Raw genomic sequence first — 15,236 nt, 5'->3', positions numbered from 1 at the left:
GATTTAGATGGATTTGAAAGTGTAAAATAGAAGGATTCAAATCCAAGGATAAAACATGTTATTTCAAAATCCATCTGTTTTAATTTTTAGAATTTACAATTCCATATGGATTTAGAAATCACCTCTCAAATTCATGGCTTTACTTGTTTGGCATACGAGAGGGACCATATGCTCATTATTGGACATAAACGTATTTGGGACCATTGTCTACTTACTATAAACCGTCCAAACATAATTGTCTGGACACGCTCCATGGTCCATGGACGGACCAATTGGCACCTCTAGCCAAAGAATACATATGTTGTTTGTAACTTTGTATAATTTGTGTTTTACTCTCTTTTTTTCCTTTTATAACAAACAAAAAAAATCCGTTCATTCCATTATAATTTGTGTTTTACTCTCTAAAAAGGTAAGATTTGTTGACGACAAAAAAAAAAAAGGTAAGATTTGTTGATTTATGAGATTTGAGATTTCTTTTCCAAAAGTCAGAGATTCCTTTCACCTAAGACTGACGACATGTTGGAAAAGTGACTCGTGGCATACCGACAGTGCCTTTTGAGTTATGTCTGAACCTCAAACTTTTTAGAGACGTGAGTGAAAGAGGAGGCGCAACTAAACGATAGGAGAGAAACTAAAATGAAACTCTTTAGTCACACATCTCCCTCATGCATTTTATATTTCTCTCTTAAATTTGGGTCAAATCACTATACCCCACTCGTGTGCTCCTAACTTGTTTTCTGGGTCTCTCCAAAATCTTACCTTTTTATCAAAAAAAAAGAAAAGAATTTGGTATAACTGCTGATTCCGACCAGAAACAAAAAAATGGATTTGGAGTTTGCTGTTAATGGAGAAAGATTCAAGGTTGATTCTATTGATCCATCAACTACCGTACTCGATTTCTTGCGATTCAATACTCCTTTCAAGAGTGTCAAGCTCGCCTGTGGCGAAGGCAAATCTCTCTCTCTCTCTTCTCTGTTTTTTTTTTCTCTCTATCTTTTAGTGTTATATGTTCAATCTATAATTGAAGTCTTGTGCTATGTTTTAAGTCTAAGAACTAGTGAAGTTGACTCAATTTTGTGTATCCAAATCTTGAGTTCTGTATCTCCTTGGTTAGTGCAGGAGGGTGTGGTGCTTGTCTTGTGGTGTTAGCAAGATATGATCCAGAGTTAGATCAAGTGAAAGAATGTAGTATAAACTCTTGTCTCACTCTTCTCTGTAGTATCAATGGATGTTCCATCACAACATCTGAAGGTCTCGGAAACAAGAAGAAAGGATTCCATCCCATTCATAAGCGATTCGCGGGGTTTCATGCCTCTCAATGCGGCTTTTGTACGCCAGGGATGTGTATTTCTCTCTACTCAGCTCTTTCAAATGCTGACAGTAGTAATAATAATAGCTCCAATGAGTTCACTGTTTCCGAAGCTGAGAAATCTGTTTCGGGTAATCTTTGTCGATGTACTGGCTATCGTCCCATCGTTGATGCTTGTAAGAGTTTTGCTTCTGATGTTGATATTGAGGACTTGGGGTTTAATTCCTTTTGGAAGAAAGGAGAAAGCAAAGAGGTTATGCTGAAGAATTTGCCTCCTTATAACCCCAAAGAACATCTTGTAACATTCCCTGAGTTCTTGAAGAAGAAGAAGAAGAAGAAGAAGAAGAAGCTTCATAATGGTTTGGATCATTCGAGGTATCGTTGGACAACTCCATGTAGTGTAGCTGATCTTCATAACATAACTGAAGCTGCTAATTCATTAGGCTCTTTGAAGTTAGTTGTGGGAAACACTGGGACAGGTTACTACAAAGATGAGGAACGGTTTGATAGATATATTGATATCAGTCAAATTCCGGAGATGTCTATGATGATCATCAAGAAAGGTGAGGAAGGGATTGAGATTGGAGCCGCTGTTACCATATCGAATGCAATTGCTGCTTTGAAGAAGGAAGAAAGCAAATCTTCATATATTTTCAAGAAAATGGCTGCTCATATGGAGAAAATTGGCAACCATGCTATTAGGAACTCAGGGAGTATTGGTGGTAATTTAGTAATGGCACAAAGCAGAAAGTTTCCTTCTGATATTACAACGCTTTTGCTCGCTGTAGATGCATCGGTGTATATGTTAAACGGCAGTAAAAAAACAGAGAAGGTTAAGCTACATGAGTTTCTTGAATTGCCTTCGGTTTTAGACTCCAAACGCGTTCTTTTAAAGGTTGAGATTCCATCATGCACTACTTCTGGTGATGATGAGACAGAGTTGCTCTTTGAAAGCTATAGAGCTGCACCTCGCTCTATTGGAAACGCGTTGCCGTATTTGAACGCTGCTTTCTTTGCGTTAGTGTCTCGCCGCCAAGAACCATCAAGAAGAGGTGTAACGGTAGATAAATGCATTTTGGCATTTGGTTCTTATGGCGGTGATCATTCAATCAGGGCGAGGGAAGTGGAGAGTTTCTTAACAGGTAAATTACTTAGCTACAGTGTTTTGTATGAAGCTGTTGGTTTACTTAAAGGAATCATAGTTCCTGGAAAAGACACTCCGCACTTCGAGTATAGAAAAAGCTTGGCTGTTGGTTATCTTTTCGAGTTTTTCAATCCACTGATAGAGAGTGGCCATTATAGCAACAGCCATGTTAATGAAACCGCGAAATCTCTTCTTCCCTTCCTCTCATCTTCACAGCAAGTGTTAGAGAGCAATGAATATCAACCTGTTGGTGAAGCAGTTATCAAAGTTGGAGCAGCATTACAAGCTTCTGGTGAGGCGGTTTTTGTTGATGATATACCGACTTTACCGAACTGTTTACATGGAGCATTCGTTTATAGCACAGAGCGTTTGACTAAGATAAAAAGCATAAACTTCAGAGAGAATGTGATTCCTACTGGAGTTTTTGCAGTTCTTACTTCTAAGGATATTCCAAAGCAAGGACAAAACATTGGTTCCAAGACCGTTTTTGGGGCAGGACCTTTATTTGCAGATGAACTAACTCAATTTGCTGGTCAAAGAATTGCTCTTGTGGTAACATAACAACTCCAGTTTCCTCTTCTTCTTTTTTTTTTTTATATTCTTGCTCATCTTTCGTTTCGGAACTAATCGAAAAGTATAATGGCTTTGTAGGTTGCAGACACACAGAAACATGCAGACATGGCAGCAAAACTTGCAGTAGTTGAGTATGATACAAAGAATATAGAAGAAGAACCGATATTAACAGTGGAAGATGCAGTGAAAAGATGTAGCTTTTTCGAGGTTCATCCAATGATTTACCCTGAACCAGTAGGTGATGTTTTAAAAGGAATGGAAGAAGCAGAGCGAAAGATCATCTCTGCTGAGGTATTTATTATCACAACTCCGTTTTTTCACCGCCAAAGTTTTGTAATTACATCTCATTTTTGTGTGTTTGAAACTTGGTTATATATATACATATCCAGTTGAGGCTCGGGTCACAGTACTTCTTCTATATGGAGCCACAAACAGCACTTGCCTTGCCAGATGAAGACGACTGTGTGAAAGTATATAGTTCATCTCAAGCACCTGAGTACGTGCATTCGGTAATTGCTACATGCCTTGGCATTCAAGAGCATAACGTACGAGTCATTACCAGAAGAGTTGGAGGTGGCTTTGGTGGTAAAGCTGTAAAGTCAATGCCTGTAAGTATTTACCATACTTTGTATGTTTGCTGTTTTCTTCTATAAATTCTCATTGAAATCAATGTTTCTCAGGTTGCAACAGCATGTGCACTGGGGGCATACAAATTGCAGCGACCTGTTAAGATGTATATGAACCGCAGGACTGATATGGTAATGGCTGGAGGAAGGCATCCAATGAAAATAACTTACGATGTTGGTTTCAGAGCAGACGGGAAGGTCACAGCACTGGAGTTTATAATGCTAATAGATGCAGGGCTTGAGCCAGACATAAGTGCAATCATGCCACGGAATATAATGGGTCCGCTAAGGAAGTATGATTGGGGAGCTTTGTCATTTGACATAAAAGTTTGTAAGACGAATAGCCCTAGTAGAACGGCGATGAGAGCTCCAGGGGAAGTACAAGGTTCATACATTGCGGAATCCATTATCGAGAATGTAGCAACTTCTCTTCAAATGGACGTTGATGCAGTGAGAAAGATTAACCTTCATAGTTATGAAAGCCTTAGAAAATTCTACACGCACATCTCTGGTGATCCTGATGAGTATACATTGACTTTATTATGGGACAAACTTGAGATATCTTCCAAGTTCAAGGAGAGAGCTGAGATGGTGAAGGAGTTTAATGTGTGTAACGTATGGAGGAAGAGAGGGATTTCTAGAGTACCTATTATCCATCAAGTTATGCAGAGGCCAACCCCGGGGAAAGTGAGCATTTTGAGTGATGGTTCTGTTGTGGTTGAAGTTGGAGGAATTGAGTTAGGGCAAGGGTTGTGGACCAAAGTACAACAGATGGTTGCTTATGGTCTCGGTTTGGTTAAATGCCAAGGAAGTGATAAGCTGTTGGAGAGAGTACGGGTTGTTCAGTCCGACACACTCGGTATGATCCAAGGAGGTTTCACTGCTGGTAGCACAACATCCGAGAGCAGTTGTGAAGCTGTTAGGCTTTGCTGTGTTATCTTGGTGGAGAGATTGAAACCAACAATGGATCAGATGATGATGGAGAAGTCGGGTTCAGTGACATGGACCATGCTCATTCAACAAGTAGGTAGCCTAGTAGATTATGATACTCTTATTCTAAGTTAGATTCTGCATGACTAACCCTTAAAGTTTGGCTTTATCTTTTCATTAGGCGTATGGTCAGTCTATTAATTTATCGGCGAGTACACTGTATACGCCAGAGTATGCGTCCATGGAATACCTCAACTATGGCGTTGGAGTCAGCGAGGCAAGTCATTATGGCAAAAAACTATTCTTTTAAAAACTTTGAATATCAATCAAACAATAATCTGTTTCTACTTGCAGGTGGAAGTGGACCTTGTGACAGGAAAGACAGAGATTTTACGATCTGATATCATTTACGACAGTGGGAAAAGTCTTAATCCTGCAGTTGATTTAGGACAGGTAATTAATAATTAGTTAGCTCTGCATGTTTTCCTTCTAGTCATTTTATTGTGCTAAGTAAAAAACAATGAATGGTTTGTGAAAAAGATCGAAGGAGCGTTTGTTCAAGGCATCGGGTTCTTCATGATGGAAGAGTACACTACTGATGAAAAGGGACTTGTGGTGCAACAAGGCACTTGGGACTACAAAATTCCTACTGTGGACACAATCCCGAAACACTTCAACGTCGAGATTGTCAACTCTGGTCATCACAAAGACCGCGTTCTCTCCTCCAAAGGTACACTATGATTTTCATTTCAAATTGTTATATTCTTATCAAAATTATCACTTGGTGTTCACGTACCGAGTGACATAAAACTATTTTTTGAGATATTTGATTATGATTTTAGAATTAATATTATAATAGAGACAGGGATTTACAACAACGTTCATGTACAAGTGTTATCTTTAATGTTGCTCCATACTGAATTTGGGAGTCACTACTTTAATACTCAAACAACTTCTTCATTCTGATCAACAGCCTCGGGTGAGCCACCTATGCTTATGGCGGCTTCTGTTCATTGTGCGACGAGATCAGCCATTAGGGAAGCTAGGAAACAGTCCCTTTCATGGAACTGCCACGATGGGAACAGAGATGAGTCTGGTACGGATTTTGAGTTACCGGTTCCAGCGACTATGCCTGTGGTGAAATCTCTTTGCGGATTGTATAGTGTAGAGAGATACTTACAAGGGAAGATCCTCGGATAATATAGGCAAGCAAAACTCTCGTTGCTGCAAAATTTTACAGTGTTGCACATTCCAAAGTTGTCATTTAGATTTCCTATACAGGCTAAAATAGTTGTTTCTGTGCATCGTTGTGCATAACCAAAGCCTTAAAATTTCAAATTAAAATCAAGAAATCAATATTAAAGTCTTACATGTCAATATAGTTACACTCACATTACATGCCTATATCTCTAATTATAAATAGTGAACTGCCCATACCTCTAACCACTTTCATAAAAAGTGTCCATTCTCCAAATTTACTCCAGTTAGAGTGTGTGTGTATCCCATTGTAAATCTATGTTTTGCTTTGAGGTCATTAATCTCCTTTTGAAAGTTTATAGCCTTGGGCATTCGGTTTATTTGGCTCGGTTTAAGAGCTTTAATATCAGGATCAATATCAAAACCTCTGGAAGAATTACAGAAAAGGTTAAGTTCGGTTATGGCTAGAAGTTATATATAGAAAAAAGATATTAAACTATCTAGATATTACCATATAAATCCATCAAAGCTAGAAAGGTATCAGTCAGCATCGATAAGAAAACCGTTATTCTTAGTACTTATGATTATACAACCTGAACTGCACATTAGATATATTATATTCCTAGAAGCAAACCTGATAAAAGTGTTAACCCACTTTAAACAAGTGTCACGGAAGCTCTCAGAAGAGAGTAGTCGAGTACTGAAAAGTATTAACCAACTTTAAAAGACTTGATCAGGTATCGTGGGATTGGTCTTTCTCGATGAAGTCCAATGCCTGATCCTTTGAAATAACATTCACGATACTCACTCTGTTCTTATGAAAGACTCCATATATCTTATCCGCTACTCTCACAAGCTCAGGACGGAAAGTCGTGGTTATGAACTGAGTGCCATATTTATCAGCTAGACGACGAATCAAGTTGCCCACAGCGGTTCGATACTGAGGATCAAGTGCCGCATCAATCTCATCAAACAGATAGAATGGTGCAGGGTCACATCGCTGGATGGCAAAGATTAGTGCAAGAGCAACAACGGTTTTTTGGCCTCCTGACAATTGTTTCATTGCTTGTGTCTCTCCTTGACCAGTAAATGACACCTACCAAACAAGTGACAACTACGATCAGCCCGAAAGCTAGACCAATGATAATTATATACCTTTCTTTTTATGTAATGTAATGTCAATAAGTCTTTCTGTACCTTCACTCTTACACCAAGGTACTTCTCAAGCCTTCCCTCTGCATCAGTTTTACGACTTCCATCATCGTCATCATCTTCATCTTCATGATCACGATCCTGAATATGTACGCAAAATGTATCATCTCCACCCAACTAGTAAGTCAAGAAATCACACAAGCTTTTACATAGAGGCAAGCATCATCCAAACGACAACAGTGCAGATTCTACTGGAAGTTTTATGTAATTCCTTGGTGGAGACAAAGGTTCTCAAGATGAAGAATAAACAATAATACCAGGGATATACTCCCACACTTAAGGCTCACTAAAAGACCTCTGCACATGGTTTAGCAGAACACCAAATTTATCTCGTTCAATTGTACTCTGGAATTTAGTAAAACCATTTTGATAATGAAAAAGCACACAAGGGATTTAAAGGTAAACGAAGGACATAGATGAAAAAGGTTTTTTCGAGGAAAAGGATGTAGAAACATGCCTTTAATCTCTTTATGAGAAGCTGACCATATCCACCTTGCACAAGCTCAGAGAATACCTCCTTGAAGTGACGTGCAACCCCTTTGAAAGTACGTTCTATCGATTCGTCTTTCCGCTGATCCAGAACTGTTATCAGTTCTTTAATTTTCTGCAGAACCGTCATATTTGTCAGTCAAGCTCTACTTTCTAAATACAGTTTGGCAGAGTATGAAACCTCCATTAGCTACCTCATCTCCTGCATCAAGCTCTGCTTGCCGATTCTGGAGTTCTTCTCTCTGTTCTGTGAAATTTACATATTGATCAAGCGCCTTCTTGTTTACATGGCTGAATTGTTGCAGCTGTTCACTGCACCGGTGTAGCATCTTCTGCAGCTCCTTGATATTTTTTCGTTTATACCTATAAATTTTCATCTCTATTACATATTATAGAACTCCTAGGGCAAAAATCTCAGGACGGATCCGCCCATGACAGCTAATAACTAATTGGACAAGATAAATGGAAATTAAGGACAGTATAACTGTAAAAGTTCCAACTAAACTAAGAGAGCCGAACTGGCCGAATGATGACCAATATAGAAGAGATGAAGCAAACATACGTGTCAAAAGCGTCAGACGACAATGGACCCAATCCCCTAATCTTCTTTGTATACTCATCTTGCTTAGCAAGGAGTGTGTTGCGAAGGCTAAATAGTTCCTCTAACTTTTTATCTACATCTTGCAGTGTCCCCTTACAGTCATCTTCCAATATCTGAGAGAACAAGAATTTGTTTTGGTCACAGATACTATACAGAGGCCAGTCTCTTAACTTACAGAATATACTACCTTTAGCTTTGCTTTCTCATCTTTAATTTTCTTGACTTGCTTCGTCTTCTCGTCAATGCTGTCACAAAGACCTAAAAACAGAAAATGGCAGTGAGTGAACTCGTCCGAATAGTAAAAGACCAAGATCAAGCAAGATAGATCAGAATGTTTGGGACCCACTTTTAAGCTCTTTTGCGGCCTCATTAACCAAATTGTTTGCATCATCAAGTTCTTGTGCATTTAAGGTAGCTGAACTAGGCAAACTATCATCGTCGATGGAAGCTATAGTAGCCTGTAACTCATTTATTCTCCTCTTTAAGTTGGTAGCCAAATTAGCCTCCAACTCTGCTTTTCTTGTCTCCCTCTGTGTGTGATGAAAAGCAGACAAATCAGACTTATGACAAAAATAAGAAATACACATAAATCAGGACTTACTCTGACGAAATAAAAGCACACTTATTCAAAAAATGTAAAAGCACATAAATCAGACTCGTTTAAACAAAAAATTGCACGCAAATCAGACGTCAATCTAAAACAAAAGCAACATTCAAACTTTATTTTTAAATGCCAACCTCAATGCGATCCGTCGTGTAAGCAATATTCTTTTCCTTAAGATCCTTAATTTCGGGGTTTAATCGTGACAACTGCTCCCTTTCTTCTGGTGTTAGGTGATCCACAAGTTCTGTTCCCATTTCAGCTTCCTTCATAGCCATGCTGGATCTAAGCTGATCAATTTGTGTTCTAATATCACCTAGTGATTTCTCCTGCAAACAGATGAAGAAATTTAGTATTTACAATATGGATGTACGATATAATTAGCACTGATGGCCACTTTAAAAAATGAATTGAAAGACTAGAGGCATAGAAGAATGGCACCTTATTTTCAAGAGCTTTATATATATCATCTTTCTGCTTCTTTGCGTTAGCTATCTCTTGCTTAAGTTGCTCCACCTGTAATTTGCTGTGCGTCCAGTCTGCTTCAAGTCTCTGCTGCTCAGTAACATACTGTGTAATATGCTGATCTATCAGTGAGACATGTTAAGTAAACGCTGTGAATGGGGAACTATTGACATGGAAAATTAAAATAAATAAACACATACTCAACACTCATCAATGAACAATACGATAGTTCATCAAAAAACAAAAATGCAAAAACAAAAATGCCAAAGTCAGTTATGGAAAGGATATCATCAAGCTGCCTTTTAACATCCTCCAGTTCTGTCACCTTCGCATTTATAGACTTTGTATTTTGTATTATAGTATTCATGAATCTTAATTTTGACCGCCTGTGGTCATAGAATCCACCAGTCATACCACCCTTTTTGCTCACCTGGTCACCTGTAATGGTACACCATAACCTTCAGATACCAAATACATGTTGAATAGAATGTAAAGTGAATACAAATGCAATTACAGTTTCAACCTTCCATAGTTATGCAATCGAGGACATGACTCTTAGCAACTCTTGTTGCTACATTCAGATCTTTACATACCACAGTTCTACCAAAAACCTACAGCAAGACACATTACAATATAATGACATTAACATAAACACAAAAGTATAAAACACAAAAGTAAAATAATTCTATCAAAGGTACATCTAAATAAGTGGGCCATGTGAAAACAGAAAGGCACAAACAAAGCTCCGAAGGTGACAAGAAATTGCTGGGCAAAAAAGTGGACAGAGAACAAAAGGAACACCTGAGCCAATGCTGGTCCAAACTTTGAGTCGTACTTTAACTTTCTCAGCAGTGGTATTGCAGCAGAATCTTGTGGAAAGTTTACATGAGGCGCCTTTACCCGATTTAGAGGTAAGAAGGTCAGTCGACCACCCTTTATAGAATTCAGGTGTCTGATTAACTTGGTTGAAATATCATCATTCTCAACTACCACGTGAAACAGGCTGGTCATGGAACAAGAGATGACAAGAGCAGATCATAAGGAAAAAATAGTCACATAGCGAATAGTACGATAATTGTAGCTGTGAGGTAAATATCAGCAGGTTTCCCGCATACCTGTTTCCTGCAGTGACTTCAACTGCAGTGAAAAACTTTTCATCGCAATCAAACAACTCAACAAGTGGACCAAAAAATCCATTGATCCTATACTCTTCGACATACCGTCGAATAGTGTGCAGCCCTCGCCTAACATCCTGAGAAAATAAATGGGCTTAGTCAACAGAAACGAAAATTGACAATGGCCATTAAATTACATCAGCTCGGTAGAGATGTAAGGTTAGCACATTGCTCGTCTAACTTCTAACTATGCCGAAAGGACTTGGATGGATCTAATTCATACAGTGCTCCTAAACAGTCAACATTTTCCCCTCCATATTACTGTCAGCAACAAGAAAAGTGATACCAAAACCTAACACTTACTCCTGGAGTTGCATGCTCGAGGTTTTTCTTTGCCCGTTCAAGTTCCATTTTCAACTTCTCAATTTCAGAAGATAGTTGACTTTCTTCTCCCCATTTTTCCCTGGTTAACATATATCTTGTTATATCAAAAATAAAAATTTCTACTTTCTTACAGGTATTTAAAATGGAAGCAAATCCTACTTTCTAATTCTCTGTTCTTCATCTCTCTCCCTCTTTTTAATATTGAATAGTTCATGGGACTTGGAAATGTGAGATCCCAGTTCACTAATTTCAACTTCATGTTTCTTGATGAGTCCATCACGCTCTGTCAAATCAGTATTGAGGCGAAGAATTTCATCATGAAGTCTTTTCTCCTACAATAGAATCAACATGTTAGATCACCAATCACACCCATCAAATTCCATATATTCACTGCAAAAGATGAAACTATACAAAAATCCGAATGTCATTGAAAATTTGGAATACATTTACATATTTTTAACTTTAAAACAATGTGATCATATGACCTAAACTATACTACGATATAACTTTCATATTTAATAATGCAAACTCACTTGAGTCATATTTGAGTCTAGAACACGCTTAAGATCTTCAATCTCCTTCCTGAGCCATTTGTCTCGGGCAGCCTTGTTTGAAAATTGAGTTGCACGGCCCTGTTTCTGGTAAAGAATGCTAAGTTTTTTTTCCAGCTCCATGATTCTGTAAGAAAAAAACCATACACAAGAATTATGAATGTAAGATGACTCTAACAAAACCCAAAAAGAAACAATTTACATCACTAAAGCAAACAGCAGAACTTCCCATTTTAATTAACACCTAAGCTTTTACCCAAATTGATCGTTGTATTCTATCAAGGGAATAAATACTATTGCTTCCCTCAAAACAGGAGGCCTAGAGCAACATACAATCCACTAATTTTCAGCATGAACAAAGCTATTTCCGTGTTACACTACATTACATATGCCTACCTTTTTGTTGTCTGCTTTTCCTTGTCAAGTTGACTTTCATATAAAGGATTAATTGCCTCCAGTTCTTTTAAAGAATCCTGCATTTCTCTTTCCACCATATGAAGCTGCTCAAGCGCATCATTCTGAAAGCCATAGTAGTTCATTAGTGCACATTATCCATACATATATAAAAAATCAACTAGACATTCTTTTGCAGGCATGCAACTTTTATATCCATCATGATGTAAACTTCTTGCACAAAATTTCTAAGCAGAGGCGAGTAAGTACCAGCTTCTGACCATATGAGTTGCCACTAAGTTAGTAATACCTTAGACTGTTTATTTCCAGCAATCCGATCCTGAAAGTCTTTCACATCAAGCTCCAGCTTTGTCTTCTTCTGTATAGCTTCATTTTGTTGAGCTTCAACAGTTTCTTTCTCCTTGTATAATGTCTGAAGCTCCTTCGTCAGCCCTTTTAGCGACTCATCCAAGGACTTGGAGTCGTCCTGGGCCTTCTCAACTCTATCATACATTTTTGTAGACTCTTCCGATGCCTTAGTTCGTGCAACTTCTACCTAAACCATGACAGAAGAGGCCCATTTTTAAAGGTAATTCAGCGATGAGTGAATAACAAAATAACCTTTTCTTAGAGAAGTGCATATAAACAGTCTGGCGGAGCTCAGCGAAACAGCAATCGAAAGACCAATAATATCTAATTTTAAAATCATAAGTAACATCAAGTTCACTGAAAAAACGAGACAACATTCAAAACATGTGCCTATAGTTGGCTGACCTGTTCCAGTTTCTCCCGAGCATCGTGAAGCTCTTTTTCGTAAATGGTGTATTCCAGTGATTTCCTCTGCTTGTCAAGTTGTTGATATTTTCTGAGCTCTTCTTTCTCTTCGTCCAATTCCTTTAGTCTTTCATCCAAGTAGTGGACAACTTCGATAATCTGCTTCCGTTTATTCCCTGGGAAACGAGTAATTTGGCAATATTAGATTTTTAAGGTAGCCATGCATGCATCTGAAAATTAAAGAGATTCCAATATTACTGCAGATTGATAACTTGCCTGTCTCCTGCATAATTTTTAAACTCTCACGACGCCTCTCCTCATAAACACGGGTACCACCTATCTCTTTTAGCAGATCCAGCCGTTCCACGTCTTTCATCAGTGTTAACGAGGCTATCTACAAACATACCAAAAAATAAGGCATTTGAAATGAAGAACGCTGTTGTACAGAAATCTGTTTGCCCACATTAACTTTTCTCTGTGCTTGGCAGCACAGGATTAATCCAACAATATATCCTCTAGCAGGAGCTTACCTTTCCTTGTTGAACAACATAGTACGGATTAGAACGAGAAAACCCAGCACTCTCCAATAAATTCATAACTTCAGCTTTTCTGCAAGTTGTGTCAGATAAATATTCAAACATCGACGAAATAGGGCATCGGAAAAAGAGTGTTCAAATTTAAAGAAACAGTGCGCACGTTATGTGTTTCAAATCCAAGGTATAATCATCCTTCTTTAGACCAACTGTTCGGCGCAAGCGAATTTCTTCCTTATCAACCTAGTGGAGAAAATTAAAACACAAATGATGAGGACTGAAATATACAATTTAGGGAACTATTTTGCATTCAGAAATAAGAAGTACGTGGTGGAATACAAGATTTTCAACGGCCTTTGCGTTTTAACTTCGATTTGAATAGCACCCCAAGTATGTTTTGATACTACCAGATGTTCTTAGGTGCGGCTAATCTTTACAAATTTAGGACTTCAGAAACCCAATAGCCAAGAAACTGATGACAGTTTTATGAACTTGAAGGGAACTTTAGTATATAACTGATTGACATGAAGCCATAAAAATTAACCTAAAAGAACCTGTACACTAGACTAAGATATGACGGATCTAATCTAAAGCTTAGAAACACAGTTTTTTTCAGCTTCTACCTGACAGAAATACAGGTCGATGGCAATACTACGATCCAACATCAACGACAAACATGAACAAACAAAAGAAAACATCCCATCCCGATTTTCAGACAGAACTAGTTTTTAAGCAATGGGAGTTATTACCGGGAACCGGTTGTCAGAATTATCAAACACAATCTCCACAAACGCAGAAACAACTTGATGACCAGCACCTTCCTGTCCAAATAACAGGCTCATAGTTAGAAACTAAATTATCTCAATACCATGAAAAGCACACAAACGAAGCAACTTTGAAGCCTGCAGCAAACAAGTAGACATACGTGGAGTAATGCATGCCTATCTTCACTCCGCAGATTTTGGAAGATGTCACTCAATACAAAACGAATTGCTGCATCCCAATTCAAGAATTTCACTTAGAATCAAATATTTTGCAAACAACAAAAGAACACCAGGAAGGCTCAATCTCACCATGGAAGAAATTGCTTTTCCCAGACCCATTTGCCCCAACTTCATTAAAAAAAAAACAAAAAAAAAAAACACAGTTCATCAATTTTAGCAACAAGTTCAACACTCCAAAATCAAAGATTCAAACATGAAGACTGAAGGATACAACAATTAAAGATCCACAAAAATACTCAGAACAAGGCTGATCTGAACAACATTACCAACACAATTAACTCTGTCGCTGAAATCCTCAGTAGCAACTTGCTCTTTGTAACTCTTAAATCCTTCGATTATAACCTTTTTACACAATAATAATCAAATCCGAAAACCCAAAGAAGAAATTAAAACAGAGATTTACCAGATGAACATCAGTTCCAATTAAAACAATAATAGAGGAAAGAATAAAAATTCGAACCTGCTTGATATACATAGCGAAACCCTCAGTAGCTACTCCAACCTGTCTAAATCAACACCAATCCCAGATATTATTAGGTCAATCGAAGCAGATAAACAACAGATTTAGACTCGACGAGCAATCAAAACCCTAATTTCGGTATGAGGAAAAAAAACGAAAGAGATGATTAAGAAGTTGAAATTCTAGGGTTTTACTACTACTTTCCTAATAGAGTAGATAGATCCAAGCGGAAACGAAGACGGAGGAAAGACCGTAGGAATCGGAATCTACAGAAACTTACCTAGTGAGGAAGTTTGTTCACATATGGAGAACGATTGAGTTGAGAGAGAGACAAAAAAAAAATTGGAGGCAAAGTAGAAGAAAAATGACCGGGAAAATAAAAAATCAGCCCCCCAAAAAAAAAAAAAAGTAGAACTGAAAAAAGAAATGGTACACTCCGTAATCCGTAGGCAGCAACTAGCAAATAATATTTTTTTTTGGTCTATCGGAGAAAGATAAAATAAAAGAAAATTGGAAATAAAATATTTTTGTCATATGCTAAGAAGAATAGATACTACTAGGAGAGTTACCCGCACGCTTGTACGGGCAAGAGTTAAATAAAATCAAAATGTCAAAAAAAAAAAATCTATTTTCAAATTAGTTTTGTGTTCTTTTTAAATATGTTCTAAATTATAATTAATTTTGTATTTTAAACTTTTAATCTGACATTTCTAAATGGACTTTCAATATATATTATTTTGTTTTAAAAAATGTTAAGCCCATTTGCAAAATGGGAAAAATCCATTAAGCCTGATCCATATTATTTGGTTAATTTAAATTAGGTAGAAATTGGGTCAGAATAATTTAATATTTCGTTTAAACCATCAAGAAAATTT

The 15,236-nt window shown here is 37.6% G+C and overlaps 2 protein-coding genes across 4 annotated transcripts; one reads left to right on the top strand and one right to left on the bottom strand.

Moving 5' to 3' along the window:
• Positions 609-5,951, top strand: LOC104787012 (abscisic-aldehyde oxidase). The gene is made up of 9 exons (XM_010512503.2): positions 609-949; positions 1,120-3,005; positions 3,105-3,317; positions 3,416-3,634; positions 3,707-4,675; positions 4,764-4,859; positions 4,937-5,035; positions 5,123-5,312; positions 5,556-5,951. Exons 1-9 carry the CDS (start codon positions 823-825, stop codon positions 5,780-5,782), a joined length of 4,026 nt encoding a protein of 1,341 aa, XP_010510805.1. The 5' UTR covers positions 609-822; the 3' UTR covers positions 5,783-5,951.
• On the bottom strand, positions 6,266-14,768 carry LOC104787010 (structural maintenance of chromosomes protein 3-like). 3 transcript variants are annotated; one of them, XM_010512501.2, is made up of 28 exons: positions 14,642-14,768; positions 14,362-14,407; positions 14,168-14,243; positions 13,971-14,009; positions 13,823-13,890; positions 13,647-13,718; positions 13,061-13,140; positions 12,895-12,973; positions 12,641-12,758; positions 12,365-12,540; positions 11,901-12,146; positions 11,594-11,715; positions 11,180-11,324; positions 10,806-10,978; positions 10,626-10,725; positions 10,263-10,399; positions 9,949-10,150; positions 9,671-9,758; positions 9,436-9,585; positions 9,124-9,275; positions 8,820-9,011; positions 8,428-8,611; positions 8,269-8,339; positions 8,043-8,194; positions 7,675-7,843; positions 7,449-7,595; positions 6,977-7,072; positions 6,266-6,875 (listed from the first exon to the last, which is right to left on the bottom strand). In XM_010512501.2, exons 2-28 carry the CDS (start codon positions 14,374-14,376, stop codon positions 6,513-6,515), a joined length of 3,612 nt encoding a protein of 1,203 aa, XP_010510803.1. In that variant the 5' UTR covers positions 14,377-14,407; positions 14,642-14,768; the 3' UTR covers positions 6,266-6,512. The 3 variants fall into 3 exon arrangements, with proteins under 3 accessions (XP_010510803.1, XP_019101493.1, XP_010510804.1); XM_019245948.1 differs by having other exon boundaries at positions 14,362-14,403; XM_010512502.2 differs by lacking the exon at positions 14,642-14,768 and adding an exon at positions 14,566-14,619 and having other exon boundaries at positions 14,362-14,403.

This window comes from Camelina sativa, chromosome 5 (genome assembly GCF_000633955.1).
Source record: "Camelina sativa cultivar DH55 chromosome 5, Cs, whole genome shotgun sequence".
NCBI lineage: Eukaryota > Viridiplantae > Streptophyta > Magnoliopsida > Brassicales > Brassicaceae > Camelina > Camelina sativa.
Note: the sequence above shows the minus strand (reverse complement) of the source record. Positions and strands in the feature narration are given on the sequence as shown.